The following is a 19,768-nucleotide window of genomic DNA, read 5'->3' as shown; positions in this document are numbered from 1 at the left end:
CCCATACAAAAGGGTAATAGCTGGAAAGGAGATATGGAAGGCAAAATGTAATGTTTCAAATGTGTAGCAAAAGCTACTATAGAATGTTAACAATATAAAGGATGCTGGCTTAAATGAGAGGATTAAGGATGTGTGCCACTGATGAAGATTATGTTAGAACACCAGAGTTTAATTCCCTCTCTCTCAAGTTGCATACTTTGTGACTCTAAACAAGTCCCTAAAGCAGTACTGCTGATGGATTGCCAATAAAAAGATGTACTTTTTTAATATATTTGTCAGCAAACTGGAGGTACTCGGTGCATAAAAAAATGATTATGGTTTGCGTGTGTGTGTGTGTGTGTGTGTGTGTGTGTGTGTGTGTGTGTGTGTGTGTGTGTGTGTGTTTTATCCTGGACTCGGGTAGTAGCAGGGGGTTGAAACTCTAAGTGATAGTGCAGTAAGACCAAATGGCTACATCATATGTGGCCTTGTAGTTGTTATTATAGTATATATAATATGCCGCCATCGATCAATAAGTTGTTATAGCGCTACATGCAGTTGAATGAGATTTGTTAAGCAGCTTTAAGTCTTGCCTCAGATATGTGATGTATTATACATGAAGCTCTACAATGTCTCATTGTTATATATCTTTGTCTAAATATTTGAGATGAAGTTTCTGTTTCCCACTGAAGAATGCAATTAATTACAGGAATATTTACACGAGTTAAGCTTGTACCTGCTAAAGTGTTGCCATTGGAGAGTTCATTCTTTACTAGAAGCAGTTTTCTTATCATTTTGCAGTTGTTAATAAAATCACCAGCACTTTAATCACAGATACAGACGTTCTTAACTTCATACCTGCATATTGAGACTACAGGTCAGAAAGTTGCAGTGGAATTACTTAAACAGAATTCCTTTGGTTTTATTATGCTGACCAGCATTGCCTGTTAAAGTTCCTAGTATGGATTCAGTGATTCCCCTGCCCCTCTTGAAGCAGACTGAAACCTGACCAAACATGATGGCTTTTCCACCCCTTTCCTCCTCCTTTCCCCAGACTCCCAAATACCTTTTTTCTTTATATTGGCCTTATTTGTGCTTGCTTCACTGTGGGTCCAAAAAAAAATGGCTGAACACCGCTTGTAACCAATGCCTTCTGCAATGCAAGTCCATAATGGCTGACTGTGGCTAGATAGTCAAAAAATAATTGATATTTATATTTAGAACTTTCATTTATTTTTTATTTGGCTTTGCAGCTATGTCTTGTGAAGTGTGCTGTGAACCTGCTTTCCCATATATGGGAGTCTGCTGTAGTAGAACTGCTTAGGATGTGTTTTTCATTGTTTTTTTCTCCTTAGGGCCTTTGTTTACCTTAGCAATCTGCTGTACCCTGTTCCTCTGGTACACCGAGTCGCTATTGTAAGCGAGAAGGGGGAGGTTAAAGGCTTCTTGCGTGTGGCTATCCAAGCTATTTCTGGTAAGTACTACTTATAATGCTCATATTAATTAAAGTCATAATTACAATGTGGAGAAACTAAATATGATCTGCAGTTTATTTAATGTGCTTAGATGTTTACATTAAAACCGTATGATCAAAATGTATTTTTTAATAATTTAACTAGAATTGTAAGCTGATCCTAAAAAATCAGTTTAATTGCAACATGAAGTTATATAGAAAAAAATTAAAATAAATAATATAGTCAGACACAGTTATGTAGCTATACAATTAAAAGTGTCACTGCTTTGAAAGGAATATCATTAGTTTCAGACATCATGTACATAAGATGAAAATAAGTAGAAACATCTGAAGCTGTATATGTTAAGCTCTGCATCTTCAAGCACACTTGCCCAATGGGTAGGATTTTATTTGTGTAATTAATGTTGGAAGATCAAATGATATGTTATTTTTGAAGGAAGCATGACAGAGGATGTAGACAGAATTTGGGGAGGAACAGGAAGAGTTCCACTATTAGTATAGTAACCCTGCACATTCTGGCTCCCCCTTTTTGAAAGAGCTGTTGCTTTCCTACAGCCAAAGGAAAGCCTTGCAGATCTCATTCTTGAGGTTGTTGGAGATGCCTCCAGGGTGCGGCTGCACATATTTGTTATTTGTTCTTTTTCTTATCAGACACCACACATCTGGAACTTTCTCCCCAAATAGATGAGATAGTCCCCACATTTGCTGGCCTGTAAAGGTGCTTCAAGGTGTACCTTTTTACACTAGTTTAAGACCTACTATGATTATTACTGTTCTTAGAGTTATTATATGACAGATGTCCACTGTGCATTTCTGTCATGTTTTACTGTAGCTGTTTCATTAAATAATACTTTGTTATTAGGACCTAAATAAACTTGAAATGTATTAAACTGAGGATAAGAACCTTACAGACAAAACTATAAGGTATACTGGTAGTGCAGATAATAAGACGTGCAGGTAAGATAAATGCTTTTATTTTTTCACTGGAGAGTCGTTCTCTTTTCTCTAATGATATGCAGTCATGTTCATGTCGGCAAAACTTGGATAAATCTCCTCACACTATAAGAAACTTTTTAACAAAAAGGAAGCTGACATAACCTCTAAACTCCTCGAGATCGAGGCAGAAAGCCAACAAAAACATTCCCCGGAATTGGAGAGAGAAATGATTAAACCTCAACACAGAAATAAATAGGACGTGCTGGAGGGACAGATTCATAACCCAGAGGCTCCCTACACTCTGGAACAGAATCCCAGTCCATGTTAGGCAGAGCCCCTCACTGACTCTATTCAAGAAAAATCTTGACGAGTGGATGGGAGATCGTAGGTTTACCCCGGGGGTCATCTCTGTGTCACTACTAAACAGAGGCACAGTAAACTAAACCCTAAAAGGGCGTAGTATTCTCATCCTAAGGGGTGGCGAAAGCCACACACACTCTGGCTAGGCTTATAAATGCCCTAGGGCAGATAGCCTAGTACGAACCTATGAACCTATGATTTCCTTACATAAAGAGCTACTCTCCTTGCAAGCGGAGAACTTAAAATATCACGAGATTAAAGCCTTAGCAAATTACTCGGATTAATTCAATTCCCCTCTAAATTCTTGGCCAGAGTGACGAATTTGAACAAAACATCCCCTTTTATCTCCGGAATCTTATATCAGGGGAACGAATATCAGAACACTAAGGACATCATTGGAGTATTTGAATACCTATATTCTCAGCTATTTGGCTCTATTGAAAACTCTCCCAATAAAGAAGAGTTACAGGACTTCTTTAATAACCTAACCTTCCCTAAATTATTTATTTATTTATTTATTTATTTTACATTTGTTAACCGGGATAGTCCAGCTGGATACATGTCCATTTTCAGTGGAGGCCCGGGGAGAAAAGCTCCAAAGAAACAATTTTTTACAGTACATAAGGACACCAAGCAAAGCTCCAAAGAGACAAATTTTTACAGTACATAAAGACACACTTGGGTACATATCTCATCTAGATCCATAAGGGTATCTAGTTATTGACACTTATAGGTATAAGCAACAGATACTAATAGGTATAGTCTACAGACAGATACATTTAACAATAGTCATTAAACAGTTTTATGTTTTTCAGACAAATACTGTTATGTGTATGTTATCAAACCTTTGATGTGGTGTACATTTATATGCAAGTAACAGATAGGACTCTAGTTTAGGACAATGGTTACGATAGTAATGGTGTGGATCTGGCATTAGTCTGGAATTGAACAGGGACATAACCATTTGTTGTTGAGGTAGTTGCAGATATCTTTTTTAAATGTAGGTAGTGAAATAATCAGGGATAAGGATGCAGGCAGGGAGTTCCAGATTTTTGGCCACATAAGAAGAGTAAAGGGAGTCTCCGGCATGGTTGTTGGATCTAGTAACAGTTAACAGTAATTTGTCAGTTGAGCGGAGTTGCCTAGGACAAGAGTATAGTTGGACAATGTTAGTTAGTGAGGGTGATATATTTTGTTGATGGAGTATCTTGTGAGCAGTAACCAGCTGATTATAAATAAGTAAGTTAAGTAGTTCCATCCAGCCCAACTGCTTTAGGTTTAGGCAGTGATGTGTTCTGTAGGAGCTGTTGTTAGCAAATTTGGCTATCTGCTTGTAGCAGGTTGTCATTTTGTGGATTTCTGTTTTGGATAAGTTAATCAGGATGGGTGAGGCGTACAGTAGTGTTGTGAGAAGGTGTGTGCATGCTATAGTAGTTCTAGCATTATGGGTCAGGAATGCTTTATGTTTGTAGAGGCTACCTAGCTTTTTGTTAGTATGTTTAATGGCCAGATTGATGTGTGCATCAAATTTGAGCTTGTTGTCAATAGTAATACCTACTAGTTTTGTTTGGGTTTCAGGTGATATGGGGGTACTATTATTAGAGTGGATAGTAAAGGTGCAGGTGGGGGCAGTAGTGGTTGAGGGATGAAATAATAGTAGCTTGGTTTTTTTGGGGTTGAGTAGCAGGCCATTATCAGTGAGCCATGTTTCCACTGAGTGAAAGTTATCCTGTGTCTTTTTGTGGAGGTCTTGTAAAGTGGGGGCGTTACATATTATAGTTGAATCATCTGCATATTGAATAAGGCTTGAACCTTTTGCGACTGAGTGAAGATTATTTGTAAAGATTGAGAACAGCAAGGGGCCTAGTAAACAAAATAAACTCCTAGACAGAGAAATCTCTATACAAGAAATCTCTTTGGCTATCAATAGCCTTAAACCTAACAAATCACCTGGACCAGACGGCTTTACAGCAGAATTTTATAAGACATTCTCCCCCAAAATTTTGAAGGCGTTGCTCCTTCTATTCAACAATATTATCACGGGTGGCCTTAATGACATACATATGAATGCCTCTAGAACTATCTTGATTCCAAAACATAACGCGGACCCCAAAAAACCCTGGCATTATAGACCCATTTCTATTATTAATATTGACATGAAGATCCTGGCCACAATCCTAGCTAATAGACTGAAGGTAGTGATCTCCTCCATTGTTTCCGCAGAACAATCCGGTTTCATTATGGGGAGACAAACAATTGACCACACCCTGACTTTGGAAGCAATGATCTCGCTAAACAAAACCTCCCTCTATGCTTTAGCCATTGATGCATCCAAAGCCTTTGACCGTATCAGTACGGACTTCCTATTTTTTAGCCTCCCCTTCTATAATATACCAACCTCATTCATCAATACAATTAAAACCCTATATATATATAGTGCTTATACTGTTCTACAAATAACTAAACAGATATCAAGTAGAATAAAAATTCTCAACTGTGTCAGGCAGGGATGCCCCCTCTCCCCTCTTTTATTCAACCTATATATTGAACCACTATTCCTATTGATCAAACAGAAAACATTTCATCTTACGCCTACTATCTTCAACACTAAATTTTACTTTTCCGCATACGCAGATGACCTAAACATTTATTTCTCGCTCCCCAACTCTGACCCAATTAAAATCCTATCATCCATCAATATTTTTTCCTCTCTGGCGAATTACAAACTTAACAAAGATAAATCTATAATCTTCCTGTTAAATATTTACTCCCCGTCCCCCAGCATATATGCGAATATTGGTATAACTGTCAAGCAACAGCTTCATTATCTTGGCATATCTTTTTCCCCTGGGAATTCCTCGCAGTATCAGGATAACATTGGTAATTGTTGGATGAAGGTACAGGGAGACATAGGTAGATGGTCCAAAATCAATCTTCCTTTTTTGGCCAGGACGGCAATAAGCAAAATGAACATCCTCCCGAGACTCATATTTCTTTTTAACGCTTCAATGAGTATTCTCCATAATAACTTCTTTAAAAATATTACTTCTATCCTTTCAAAATTTATTTGGACCCCCAAATCAGTTAGAATTAATTATTTGAAACTTACTCTTCCTAAGGAACAAGGTGGCCTGGGCTTACCCGATTCTAAACTATACTATGAGATAATTAATGGTAGTAGAATTCTGAACATTGCCTCCTACAATAGAGATCACTTTGTATGGACCCCTACTTGGGTTACCCTATATAGTAACTACATCAAATACTTAAAATTTAACCCTGCGGCCCTTCCTTTCTTGAACAAAGGAAATTTGAGGAGTATTAAATTATTGAAATGCATTAAATTCAACATAAGATCGCTTCAAAACCTTTTTAGTTCCCTGAATCTACTGCATTCCTTTATTACCCTACAACCAATACACCTCAACCCTAATATTAAACTGAATGGTCACATGTTAAACTTGGATCAATACCCTATTCTTAAGGACTTTTCAATTGCAGATCTATTCCCCTTTAAGCAACAATCTCTCTCTGATCTAAAAACTACTTTGAATCTACCTAAGAAATATACAATCATATTAAGACAAATTAGAGAACTAGTAAATATTTACTTAGAAGACCCTTTGGTCTCAGAAGAGGATATATCAACTTGTAAATCTCTTTGGAAGCTGTTTCTTAGTAAAAAGCAAATGATTTCAAATACGTATAAAGCGATAATGGCCCTTAAAATGCAAAATAAGCTAATTTTCTCTACCTCTTGGTTAAAACATAACTCAAATATCTCCCATAATCAGATGTCTGAAGCAATAAGGATTAGCTCTAAATTTATTCCTCTAAAAAAACCTAAATATACTCAGCTCATGATTTTGAATAACTCGTACCTTACCCCTGACATCCTAAATAAAATTTACCCCAATTACCCTCTGCAATGTCAATTTTGTCCTAATCAAACAGCGGATATATTACATGTTTTCTGGAGTTGTAAATGCACATATAAGTTATGGTGTGCCCTGAGAGTTTTATTGGAGAAAATTGGATACAAAAAGTCCACCCTCTCTTGGGAATTCACTATTTTACATATCCCACCCTCTGGATTATCTGAGCGGAATTACAGGATATTGATTTCTATATTCATGCTAATTAAATATTACATCTCTCTCAATTGGAAAAATAGACACACGCTATCCTGGGAAGGGTTTATGGAGCTAGCTATAAAATACCTCAGTGCCCATAAACTCCTTTATCACAACAGGAAGCACAAACCTGTCCTAAAAGAGTTTTGGAGAATTCTCTTTGAACATATTTTAAGTTAAATATATGATATCTGAGGTTGTACTGAATGTTATGTTGCTATTTTCTCATCCTGACATTCTTTGGGCATTGTATAACTGTACATAGTTCATGTAGTTTGTATATATTTAGTTATATGGGTATTGATCGTTTGTTCTGTTTTACTTGTGTTTGTCTTTGCTGATGTGTTTAAAGATTTACAAAAATACAATAAAGAGAATTAAAAAAAAAAAAAAAAAAAACTTGGATAAATCTACAAATTTCATTGAGCAGTACCTATAATCTGGAACTGCTGTCTGCTTTGAAAAGATGATTTGAGGTGAAATAGCTGCTATCTTAAATGCTATCTTTGTGGCATAAAACTGAATATTCCAGAAGCCATTTTATAATGACTGTACAGAATTCTCTACTCTTTGCTGCTCTGGAAGTCATAAAACAGAGCAGGCACACTAATCTGAGGTACGTTGTTAAACAAACCAACAGTCATAGTGGGAGTAGATTTAAAATACTGCTGTTAGTGTTACATAAGGGGGTCTCAACCGTAATTATTGTTCTGGTGAACTGCAAAAACATGTGAGACGTTTTGAGGGAGGAAGAAACTATTGAGATTAAAACAGTTAATATCATTCCATAAGGAAAACAAAACTTGTCTAAGTGTGAAGAAAATGTCCAGTTAAATAAATAGCTTTTTCTTGCTTCATTGAAAAAAAGCGGTCGCTATTGAATGTCTTTTTGAGATTTCTTACTGACAGAGGTAACAGTAGAACATGCTTATAATAACAGCTGTAGTTCACTTCGTCAGTATATTTGTGGAACAATATCTATCTTAGAGCTATTATATGACAGATGTCCATTGTGAATTGCTATTGTGTTTCGCTTTACCTGTTTGATTGTACAATGCTTGGTTACTACAACCTAAATAAACTTGAAATGTATTAAACTGAGGATGAGGACCTTCTATGGTATTACACTGAGATGAAATGGCTAGTCTTAAAATGACCCTCTGGGTCGATAACCTAGTAATCTCCTACGATCATATGATCCTAAAGACAATGAGGACCTTATAGACAAGGCTGATTAGGACATTTCTAAGATGAGCACCAGATTAAGACAGTAACTGACTGTGCACAGATGTGTGAAATTTAGTCGAAGACCGAGGAGCAGAACTCTGCTATAGAAATTCTATATATACTACCATTCTACACACACACACACACACACACACACACACACACACACACACACACACACACACACACACACACACACACACACACACACACCAGTGGATTTGATGAACAGCCAAGTCTTCTTAGATGATTCATAACCCTGATTAATTACAGAATTAAACAGAATGAAAGTAATAAGGGATGTAAAACACTGTCACACAGACTGTAATAGATCACATTCCCAAGCTGCCTCTCTGTTGATGTCAGAATTTAGTGGTGTGGAGGGTAGAATTTTAATGCAGTAGTAAATGTTGAACTAAGGTATTTGTAAGGCATTGAAATGAGTTATATGTAAGCCATTTACCATTGTCCATAGTTTGTGCTGGGATTTCTTCCACAAAATGCATGGTTTTGTTCTTCTGTACATCAGAAAAGAAATTAGCCACTTTATCAGGTCTTCTCTCACCCATCCCTACCTAAACCCTGGCTTCAACACTAGTTTCAGGTTTAGTGTCCTTAGCAAATATATTGACTAGGCTTTCCACTAGCATTGTAACAGTCTTACCTATTTATTTGTTTATTTCTGTTTACTGGGGTAGTACACTGATCACAGTACACCATTTACCATCACAACATTTACAAAAGGTACTTTGGCATAATTTGTATGAGTCCTCTTCTGCCATGATGTGGGCAAAGGACAGTTCAAGCAGTAAATGTGCAGATGGACAAACTGAGTAAGTCAATGTTAATGTAAAACTGAATTCAGTGATAAGGAGTATGCACAGAGAAATATTGTGCAGCACAAGCCAAACGCAGACTTGCATTAAACCACTTTCAAAAACTGCATTATGACAAAATCAGAGGCAGCTTTTTCATAAAAGAAATCTCTGTTCAAGGTCAGAGAAGAAGTGAGTACACAAAACAAGGAAGCATTAAACCATAATTCTGGCTTATTCCACAAAGCATACCACAGTCAATTAATTAAAATGACTGTTATTAAGGATTTTGTGTTGAAAAAAATATGAAGCTGTGACCTGCACTTTGTAAATTTGAACTGCAGTGGCCCTTTTTTAGCCATAACCAAGTTACATAAATATCTAAATAAAGGGTAGAATGACAGTTTGCCTGTTGCAGTTGTGAAACAATTGTTTATGTAGGATTACAGATACAGAACAGTTTCCGTGAGTTTTCAGGTAAAAAAAATATTTCAATGGGATTACAGGTACACAGTAATTATTTATATGAAATTATGGGGTTGAAATCATAAATTTATATGGAATTATAGACAAAAAGTTCAATGTAGTACTAGTGAAAGAAGAAACAGTAGAGTTGCCTGTCCATTCTCTCTCAAATGAAACTCTACACCTAATATTTAATCAAAATGCCCACCATCCCACTATACATCGCTATCCTTACAAAACACAAGTGGTTGGAGAAATACAAACAAGAATGACCAACTTCAAAACCATCTACTGATGTCTGTGTGTGACTGTACAACATCCATATTTACAAATTCCACTAAATAAAACAATAAGACAACAACGCAATATCTATATCTAGGTCTATGTCTATATCTATAACTATATCTATATCTATGTAGATATGTAGTATGTTATGAGGTTGTGTGTGTGCGATATCAACAAGTTAATCATCTTCACTGTTGGAACTATACTATCATAAATGAACGTGGATAATTTGCTCAACAATCATCAATAATTTCCCATTGTATGCCATTCTGCTGGTGTAGAGGGATAAAGCCCTAGCTATGGCCCAGTGGACCCAAGTTCGAATAGCAGATTAACTGACTGAAGGACTGGCAGGGAAGGATGGATGTGCCCATTCTGGTTGGTAGGGCATTTCTTGATTATGCTCCCTCAAGGGATCTGTGGTCCAAAGGGAGTTGCCCTCTGATGAATCAACAAGATTGGGAGATGGGGCAGGCAGTGTGTAGGCAGGGCCTCTAAAAAAAACAATTTCCACAATGGAAGCAGAAATGGATGAGTCCCCAGGATGCCCCTATGATCTAGTAATACTAGAAAAAGTTCAGGAGTAGGAGACAAACTGATAGACCCAGCTTGGACCTAGGGCACTGAGGGCCGGGTCAATGAAATATGATGTCCCAAGGAGGGACAGAAGAAAGAAGAAGAAAAAGAATTTCCCATCATAAGTCCATTCATATTAGCTTTGAAAAAATAGTAGGTGATGATAATTGTAGTTTCTGATTAGTATGCATCCAAAATGATTCATCAGCATGGACCAGCTGCTGGAAAGATATATGAATGTGTTACAGTGGACTAGTACTTGTAGTTTGAACATGTGTTACAATGAGTTACACTGTTTAGATACTTTCTGATGACTGTTCAGAAGGAACATAGTGCAGACAATGCTGTAATGGCATTTGGGGACTGCCCAGTTAATGCTGATATATTAGTCAGGAGTGAATAAAGATAAATAATGTTTTAACAATAATAGCTCACTAGTAATTCTGGGAGATCTGTTGTCAAGTGTAAAGAAACAGCATTACCTGCAAGAAGGAACAGTAATGGGTTAGCAAGGATGTCCCGTTGTCTAAGTGAGTTTCTTAGATGGATCGTGATGTCATTCACATCTAGGAGTTTTGATGATGGAGTCGTTTCTTTCCTGCTGTGGATTTTTGTGGTAAAATTAGTAGGCTACTTTGGCAAAATTTTAGAAGATTGCAGAATTTAGTTAATTACTTAGTTAGGTAGGTAGGTAGTTATACAGGCTTTGTTGGGCAGGTTAGTCACAGTAGGACAGCATTCTCTCGGTAGAAAAAAAGATACAGCACCATGATGTAGGGAACCCCAACAGTGTTTTTTTTTTCACTACAAAACTTCCCCTATCCTGACATTTAGTTTTCTGTTAGCATTTTTTCCTAGAGTCCAGCCTTCTTGCCTCTATGTCCCTCATCAATATCCCAGGAATATTACATCCATGAACTTTTATTCCTAGAATTCCACTTTCGTGCCCCTGTGTCCCTCATTAATACTCCAGGAATGTTACATCCATGAGTTCACTTTTTCGAGCTCAGCTGTATGACCAGTCATCCAAGAAAATCACAAAGTAACATCACAGGGTTACTTAGGTGAAGCATTTCTGTTGTTAGTCATCCAGGTTCTGGGTGACAAGGAATTTTACAAGCCTGCTCTGCAATTTATTTTCAATGATTTTCTCAAACATGGAAGTGAGCTTATTATTTCTTTTCTTCCCAGACACCTCCTTTGTACCAAGGGATACTGCTGACAGTCAGTCTAGTGACTCCACTTCTGAGTCAAAAGAAAGGGTACCTAACCTAGCCATTGGGTTACCACTCAGTTTAAAGATCCAAGATAGCTAATTTGTTTAGTACGTGTTCTGGTTACTTCTTTTCCTCATGCCTTGCCCTACCAACTCATATTCTCATGGCCTCATAGCTCTGTCTTTGTCAGACACTGCCTTTGCTGTCCATAATGTGTCTGTTATTCTTATACCCATCTCCTCCTTTTTAGGACCCACCTTCCTTCCTACATTGTCCTTTAAAAACACATACCCTTTTTTTACAGTAGGGGGGTTGCTGCATGTGGATACACAAAATGCACATATGAACAGCATGAGTGATCATGTATATTTAAAAGTATTTTTCCTTCCAATTTTCTAATGTACATAGGCTATTTTTTTTAGCCAGTGACTTGCAGAAGACATACTATGGTACATGTATAGCTTGATATCCGATCCGTAGGAGTACTACTAAAGGAAAAATTGTTATTGGAAGTTGTGGGTGAGCACACTCAGAAGATTTGAGCCTAACTTCCAGCTAATGCCTGAATGGAGATTGCATGTTCTGCCTGTATCTCTGTGGAATTCCTCCCACTTCCCAAAAATTTGTTGGAGTGTTTCCACCTCAAACTCATCTAAGAATAGAGTCGTGAGCAACAGCAGCACTGAATCTAGATGACACATATCAGGAGAAGAGCTTTATAGTGCAACTGCTTTGGGCATCAGTTGTGGTGCTCAATATCCTCTAGACTGGAGAACAAGGTTCACACAGTAAGTGCCACGTCAGAGGTAGCCACTCAATGTGTGTAAAAAGTGGCTCCAGGGGGTTTGGTTGTGTTAACTAATGCACCCTAAATGGGCATGGGTATTTGCCAGTGAAAGGTGGCTTGAGGGCCTGGCCTACTTCAATCTGCACTAGGGGAATCAGTAGGAGGGGTTTATGTACCCCTATCGGCTAGTGTATGTCCACCATACAAGTCAGCATCCCAGGGTCAATAAGCTACTGGCCAGCCAGTGTCCATTTGTCCAATAGTTCTGTTGACCAAAATCTGAACATAAAATCAATCAACCTGCCAAATGAATAAAGGATTACTACAGTTAATGTAGGTTCACTGACAGGATTCAGATTAGAAGTGAATAACATGATGGTAAGGAGAAAGGTGGGCATCCTGTGTACACAAGAGACAAGATGGAAGAATAGTATAGCTTGGGATCCAGAGTCTACTACTCCTGAGGAGGACGGACTAATGTGGTATGGGAATTGTGATGAGGGAGAGGCTTCAAAAGACAATGAGGGATGTCATCAGAATTAGTGACAGACTCATGGCAATCAGACTCCAGTATAAGGATGGGGCAATATTAATAACCTCAGCCTATGCCCCACAGCAGGGTTGTGATAGCAAGAGAGAGTGCATTCAGACAGCAGTTGCAGGACCCACTAGATAAAGCAGGACAACATGAATTGGTGTTGATAATGGGTGACCTGAATGCACAAATCTGAAAAGACAAAACAGGATATGAGGACTGCTTGGGTTCACATGGGTGGGACAAGAGGAATAAAGAAGGAGAAGTCATTCCAGACTTCTGTCGGGCAAATGGTTTGATGGTGGCCAACACATGGTTTAGCAAGAAAGACAGTCTCAAGATTACATAAAAGAGTGACCGACATGCAACTCTGATGGACTTCCTCCTAGTAGGGAAATGGCATTGGGGTAGAAACAGTGATTGTCAAGTCAACCCCAGTAAAACAGCTGGCTTACAGCATAAACCATTAGTCACTACTATCATTTGTAAGCAGTTGTCAGCAAAGGCTCTAAGGTTAACTGAGACGAGGCTTAAAACCTGAAAGTTGACTGCAGCAGAAACACAAAGGTTCAAGAAATTACTCAGAGCTGTACCATCTCAGGAAGAAAAAGAAGAAATAGATGGTGCTGAAGAAGAATGGCAGCACCTCAAAACAGCATGTGTGAGGACTGTAGAACAGATATGCGGCCAAGCCAGGCATGGAAATATGGTACATAAGGAAAGCTGGTGGTGGAATGCACAAGTCCAGAAAGTCATCAAAAGAAAGAAGTGCAGGGAAAAGTGGGAGATAGAAAAGAAAGATCAGGCTAAAAAGGAATATTGGATGGCTAACAAAGAGGCTAACAGAGGAGATGCAGTAGCAAAGTGCAAGGTATCAGTGGCACTCTAAAAACTTCTGGAAAGTGGCTCAGTAGATGGCACAAAGAAACTATATCAGGTTGCAAGGCAAAGACAGAAAAGTAAAGAAGATTGTCATACACCCTTCATATGGGGTGCCAGCAATATCTTGTTCACAAGTCCGCAGGACACCAAAGGCAGATGGAAGGAGAACTTCCAGCAGCTTCTGAATGAAGAAAACTCAACAGAATCTGTACTGCCCGAGACACAGCCTATGGTGAGAGAAGAGGAGGAGCCCACCCTAGAAGAAGTAAGAACAGCACTAAGGAAAATGAAGTCAGGAAAGGCAACAGACTTAGATGAGGTCACTTCAGATATGAGCAAGATGTTGGGTGATCTAGGGGAGAAATGACTTCCAAGGGTACACATTGCAGTATGGAGAGAAAGGCATATCCAGATGACTGATGAATAAGCATACTAGTGCCACTGTACAAAAATAAAGGAGACATCCACAACTGTGGGCAGTACAGAGTTATCAAACTCCTGTCACACTGCATGAAAGTTTTGTAGACGGTGATTGATAAATGAATACGCAAAGCAGTAGAAAGTAAAATGGGAGATGAGCAGCTCAAATTCTGGTCAAGATGTAGCACAACAAACCTGATGTTTGCAGCAACACAAAAGGTTGAGAAGAAGCTAGAAATTAGGAAAGAGTCTAGCTAGGCATTCCAAGATTTGTTGAAAGCTTATGACAAGATCTCAAGAAAGCTGATTTGGTTAGTCCTGCATTGGTTCAAAGTCACAGAAATATTGGTGTAATGACAGGCTATCCACGAGGACCAAATAACTTAAGTATGAACAGTATTCGGTCTCACAGAGAGGTTTCCAGTGGAAGTAGGTGTGTATCAAGAGTCAGCTCTGTGCCACCTGCTGTTCATACTGGTGATAGACTACATTAACAAACAAGTGGAAAGAGACAGCTCAACAAAGTTTGTGTATGCAGATGATTTGGCATTACAGGCAGACTCTGAGCAAGAACTTCAGAAAAGAATAGGGGAATGGAATGCAAAAATTGAAGGTACATGGAATGAAATTAAGTACCAATAAGACAGTTGTAATGGCAGCAAATGGAGAGAATCAGAAGTAGTTGAGAACTGGGTTAAGGTTGGGTGGCTGAGAACTATTTGGGGTAAGGGTTGGTGTAATGGTTAAGGTGTTTACCTCACAGAGAAGAGGTACAGGGTTGGATTCTAGCGAAAGGAAACTGGGTAGTGTTAAAATGATCCACAGGGGCAGCTAGCCTAGTACTTATCTATGAACTGAGGTAGGAGCCGGTTAACAGCTTCAGTTATCTGGTAGGGGTGGTTGAGGATAAGGGATGTCTGAATGAGAAGGTCAAAGCTAGAATCAGAAGGGCTGCAGCTAGCTGGCACACAGTACTACAGTATGGTCTAGAAACCTGGGCAGTAAAGGCAGAGCAATTTAGGATGCTAGCGGTGATGGAGAATGAAGTGCCTGAGATGGGCAGTAGGATGCACACTGATGGTCAGATGAAGAAATGAGGACATCTGAGCAGAAGCCAAAGTAGCACCAATTGCAGAGAAGGTCAAAGAGAACAAATTACAGTGGTTCAGGCACATATGCAGAAAAGCAGAAGACAATCTGGTGAAAGAGATTTGGGACAGACAGGAAAAAGGCAACAAGAAATGAGGGCATCCAGCGAAGAGATGGATGAACTGCATGAGACCTGTGACAATCAGATGCGACTGTTAAAGGATGTAGGAGAAGGGGTTGATGATGATTATGATGGTGACCACAAGGAGTGACTTTATTTACATAAATGATATCAATCACAGGTTCCAAAATGACAAAACTCAATCTCTTCTTCTCTCTAATTAAATCCAGCACTACTAGCTCACTGTCCCCCCTCTGTCACAGTTTCATCATTTTCTCCTCATCTATCCAAGACTCCTTATAAAAGTCCAAGTAGCCCCAGCCATTCCCACTTTCCTAATTATTTCACTTCTCTATCTCACATGAAATGATACTTTCATAGTCATAGTTGCTGTACTGCTAACATATCATATTGTATTCCATTATCCACTACCTTCTCCCTTTCTAATGTTTCCATAATTAAGCTGTCTCTTCTTTTCATTGCCCTAACTGCTAGAAATTGCATAATATTATAGTATATTTTTCAATGTTATATCTCTGCTATATACAAGTCTGTGTCTATTTCTAATGAATGTTTAACACTCTATATCTATACAAGCTAAGTACATGGTCTGTTTCTAAATATTGATGTAAGCTGTTGTATCTTTTCTCTCATGTATGTACACTTATCTATATTTTGTATTCCTTCTGATATCATGTAACTGTATTTTATGTATATGTCAAAAGTGGTATTAAATGTGGAATTTTTCTCCCTGGGCCTCTGCTGAAAAAGGGTTTTATCCCTGTCAGACTTTTCCAGTAAACAAAGATAGATAAATAAATAAGTGATGGATAAGCACACTCATCTCAGGGTTAAAGGGGACTTTCTTGTTTGGATGATGCTGTCCTAGTCTGCACTGCAACTTTGCCAAATAAGTTCATGTAGGAAGTAATGAATTAAAGGAAATCTGCCCCCCCCCCCCGATGTTATTTTCACCGTTTTTCCTTACACACAGGCCATGAAGTTCCCAGGACTTTTTTCCTATTCAAATCTTGCATTTTCTCAAAAATAAATGTTTCATAGTTTTATAGGGTCTTGCTAAGCTTATGGCCAAAGAGACCGTTAGGGAAATTGCTATCACTGAGTACTGGTGAGAGACCAGCAATGCCTCCCATTAAGTGGATTTGCCCAACATATCTTGTGTGAAAATTTGTGATCTCCCAGAATATGAGGAGATATGTGGTGAAAATCATCTTGCTTTACCTAGGCCAGGCGGTACAAATTCTGTAGTTTTTATAGTTGGGTCCTGCCCACAGTTTCACATCATGATAATGTCCTGCTGAGGTCAGCAATGGGTTAGAGACAACTAAAGCAGAGCATTTTTTTCTAAAAATTATTTGTTGTAGAAGTCTGAAAATAGGGATGCGTTATACTGCAGTGATACCTAAGCTGGTAAATACTTTCATTTTTGTCAGAAATCTGTTGCTTTCATTTATTTAACAAAACCTTGGCATGTAACAATCCTAGAGGCTGCTTTTTTAGCTTTTGATAGCTCTTTGAAATGATAAGTTTCAATCAGTCATGACAGAAAAAAGCGTATCACTTTCACACCCTGTAAGTGAGGAAGGGACAAAGGGTATGGAATTGTTACTGCTACAGGTGGGTGCAGTTACAACTTAAAACTGTATTTTCCAGTTGCAAACAAATCTTGGACTGAAAGAAAGGAATAAAGGAAGTATGCATGAAGCATGGATTCATTTTGTATACCCTGAATGTGAGGCTGTAAAATATCAACTCAGATGGCCACACCCAGGAGGTCAACTTCATTGTAAAGGTTCTGACAGTAGAGGTTTAACCGTATGCATAGCAGAGAGAAAAAGTACAATTTCGTTTCTATCAAGAATTATGATTCGAATGTGACTAATCACGAGGTAACTATGCAACAATTAAAGTATGAAAACATAATGCAAGAAGACTATTGTATCTCAATAAAAAAGGAAAATGTTAAAACATCACAAATTCAAGAGGTGACGGTTTTAAGTTGTCTTATAGGAAAGTGCTTTATTATAAAGGTGGAAATAATATAAATGGAGCAATAAAAATAAAGTACTTCTGAAAAAAATGCAAAACAACTCTGCGTTTACAACATTCTGTACTAAAATTACGCATGTTTTTACTGTAGAGAGCGATGAATAGCAGAAGTAGTTTGCATGTTCCCTACAAGCTCTTTTCAGTAGCAACTGTCAAGTTACACATGGTGGAGCACGACTCCTGCGGTAGACTGGTAATTCTGACATCTAAGGAAGAGTATGGATGGTAGTATTATCAAAATGACAGCTATCAGTCATACAAAGCCTGTAATGGAGCTATTTTGCAAGGCCTAGCTTTAAAACTATTGTGAAACATCTAGCTGCAGCGGATTTACCATCACAAATGAAGGCAATTCAGGATAAAAATGAAAGCAGTCAGGTTCCAGATGCTGTGTAAGATGCCTGTGACTTACACTACAGCCATTTTATCCACATGGAAGGACAAATAGTACCTGAAATTTTATGTCTAGCATAATTCATGCAGAGAAGACTTGGATTCAGGGAATGAGAAGGAGATGCTTTAAATTGAGCGCCTTAGTGTAGCAGGTCCTTTGACGACCATTTTGTTAAAAAGCATGTAAAATACAAAGAGAATCATCTAGAGTGACATTGATCATTGATCAAATAACACAGAATAACAGAGATAATGCAAAAACATATCTTTTGAGTTCTAAGGTAGAGTTTGTCTTCATGTATAGACAAATCCTGTTTTGTCTGTGTAACTCCTCTAATGCTTCATGCTTTAACGTCGACAATCTTACTTGAAGGGGGATTTTATTGGCTAACCTTGTGCAGTGAACTGCAATGATTTAAAGTGAAGCTCCCTATACATGACAGCCTATAACAGTGATGAGAGTAACAATTTTATCAGAGCTAGAATTAGTCAATCGGTGACCTTGGAAAAGCTCCCATCTGGCACATCGTTCCTCAAAAAAAAAAGAAAATAACAAGTGCTCCAGAATTACAGACAAAAAAAGTGCTCAACTCTTTTATGAGATACATAATTCTTTGCTATACCCTACACACACACACACACACACACACACACACACACACACACACACACACACACACACACACACACACACACCACTCACATAATTACAAGGGAGTGAGTGGCACTGTGTTAAAATTGCCAATCAGTCATTGACTTCCAAGTCTGCAAGCAATATTGGAAATTGTACTGCTTGCAGATTTGCAAGTTAAAGACATATTAGCAACTCTTACACACTGTTCATATATCTCAGCTGTACAGATTTTCACAGAATGTCCAGATTTTGGCCTCATATTTCTGGTCTGTTTTTCATAAAATTGTGGTTTTCTGGAAAATTAGTGGTAAATCATTAAATATTGACATTCAAAAACAAATGCAAACATTTGAGTTTCAGACCTCGTATCTGTTATTCAATATGTATGTATGCCTATAAGAAGCTTTCCAGGGGCTTGCACAAGTGTATAAATACTGAGCACATGCAAGATTGACTGCCATTTTGTAGTAAGCTGTTGAGATGTAAGCATGTATGTCTCTGTAGTCTGTCTGTTAATCTGTTTATATTTTGTAATGCTGCTATCCATCCTGATGTGTTTCATTGTAATAAAGCATATAAACGAACTACCCCACCTGTTTGTCATCCATACTAGAGAGGGACGAGTGACACTTACCTTCTCAGTAATCTCTGTATTTACTAATAGTTCACTTTTGTGTTTCTATGTAATAAAGCATTTAAACGAACTACCCCGCCTGTTTGTCACCTGTACTAGAGAGGGACGAGTGACACTTACCTTCTCACTAATCTCTGTATTTACTAATAGTTCACTGATGTGTTTCTATGTAATAAAGCATCTAAACGAACTACCCCACCTGTTTGTCACCTGTATTAGAGAGGGACGAGTGACACTTACCTTCTCACTAATCTCTGTATTTACTAATAGTTCACTTTTGTGTTTCTATGTAATAAAGCATATAAACAAACTACCCCGCCTGTTTGTCACCTGTACTAGAGAGGGACGAGTGACACTTACCTTCTCACTAATCTCTGTATTTACTAATAGTTCACTGATGTGTTTCTATGTAATAAAGCATATAAACGAACTACCCCACCTGTTTGTCATCTATACTAGAGAGGGACGAGTGACACTTACCTTCTCACTAATCTCTGTATTTACTAATAGTTCACTGATGTGATTCTATGTAATAAAGCATATAAACGAACTACCCCACCTGTTTGTCACCTGTACTAGAGAGGGACGAGCGACACTTACCTTCTCACTAATCTCTGTATTTACTAATAGTTCACTGATGTGTTTCTATGTAATAAAGCATATAAACGAACTACCCCACCTGTTTGTCACCTGTACTAGAGAGGGACGAGTGACACTTACCTTCTCACTAATCTCT

At 38.2% G+C, this 19,768-nt stretch overlaps 1 protein-coding gene across 18 annotated transcripts in view; it reads left to right on the top strand.

The window, feature by feature from the left end:
- The window catches only part of KIF1A (kinesin family member 1A), a 2,189,582-nt gene that overhangs the window by 1,513,765 nt on the left and 656,049 nt on the right, over positions 1 to 19,768 (top strand). For all 18 annotated transcript variants that reach the window (XM_044071047.1, XM_044071036.1, XM_044071035.1 and 15 more), the window contains one exon: positions 1,335 to 1,453. In XM_044071047.1, coding sequence (XP_043926982.1) covers positions 1,335 to 1,453 — 119 coding nt within the window. The remainder of the gene's footprint in view (positions 1 to 1,334; positions 1,454 to 19,768) is intronic.

This window comes from Protopterus annectens, chromosome 5.part0 (assembly GCF_019279795.1).
Source record: "Protopterus annectens isolate FY-2018-M chromosome 5.part0, PAN1.0, whole genome shotgun sequence".
NCBI lineage: Eukaryota > Metazoa > Chordata > Ceratodontiformes > Protopteridae > Protopterus > Protopterus annectens.
Note: the sequence above shows the minus strand (reverse complement) of the source record. Positions and strands in the feature narration are given on the sequence as shown.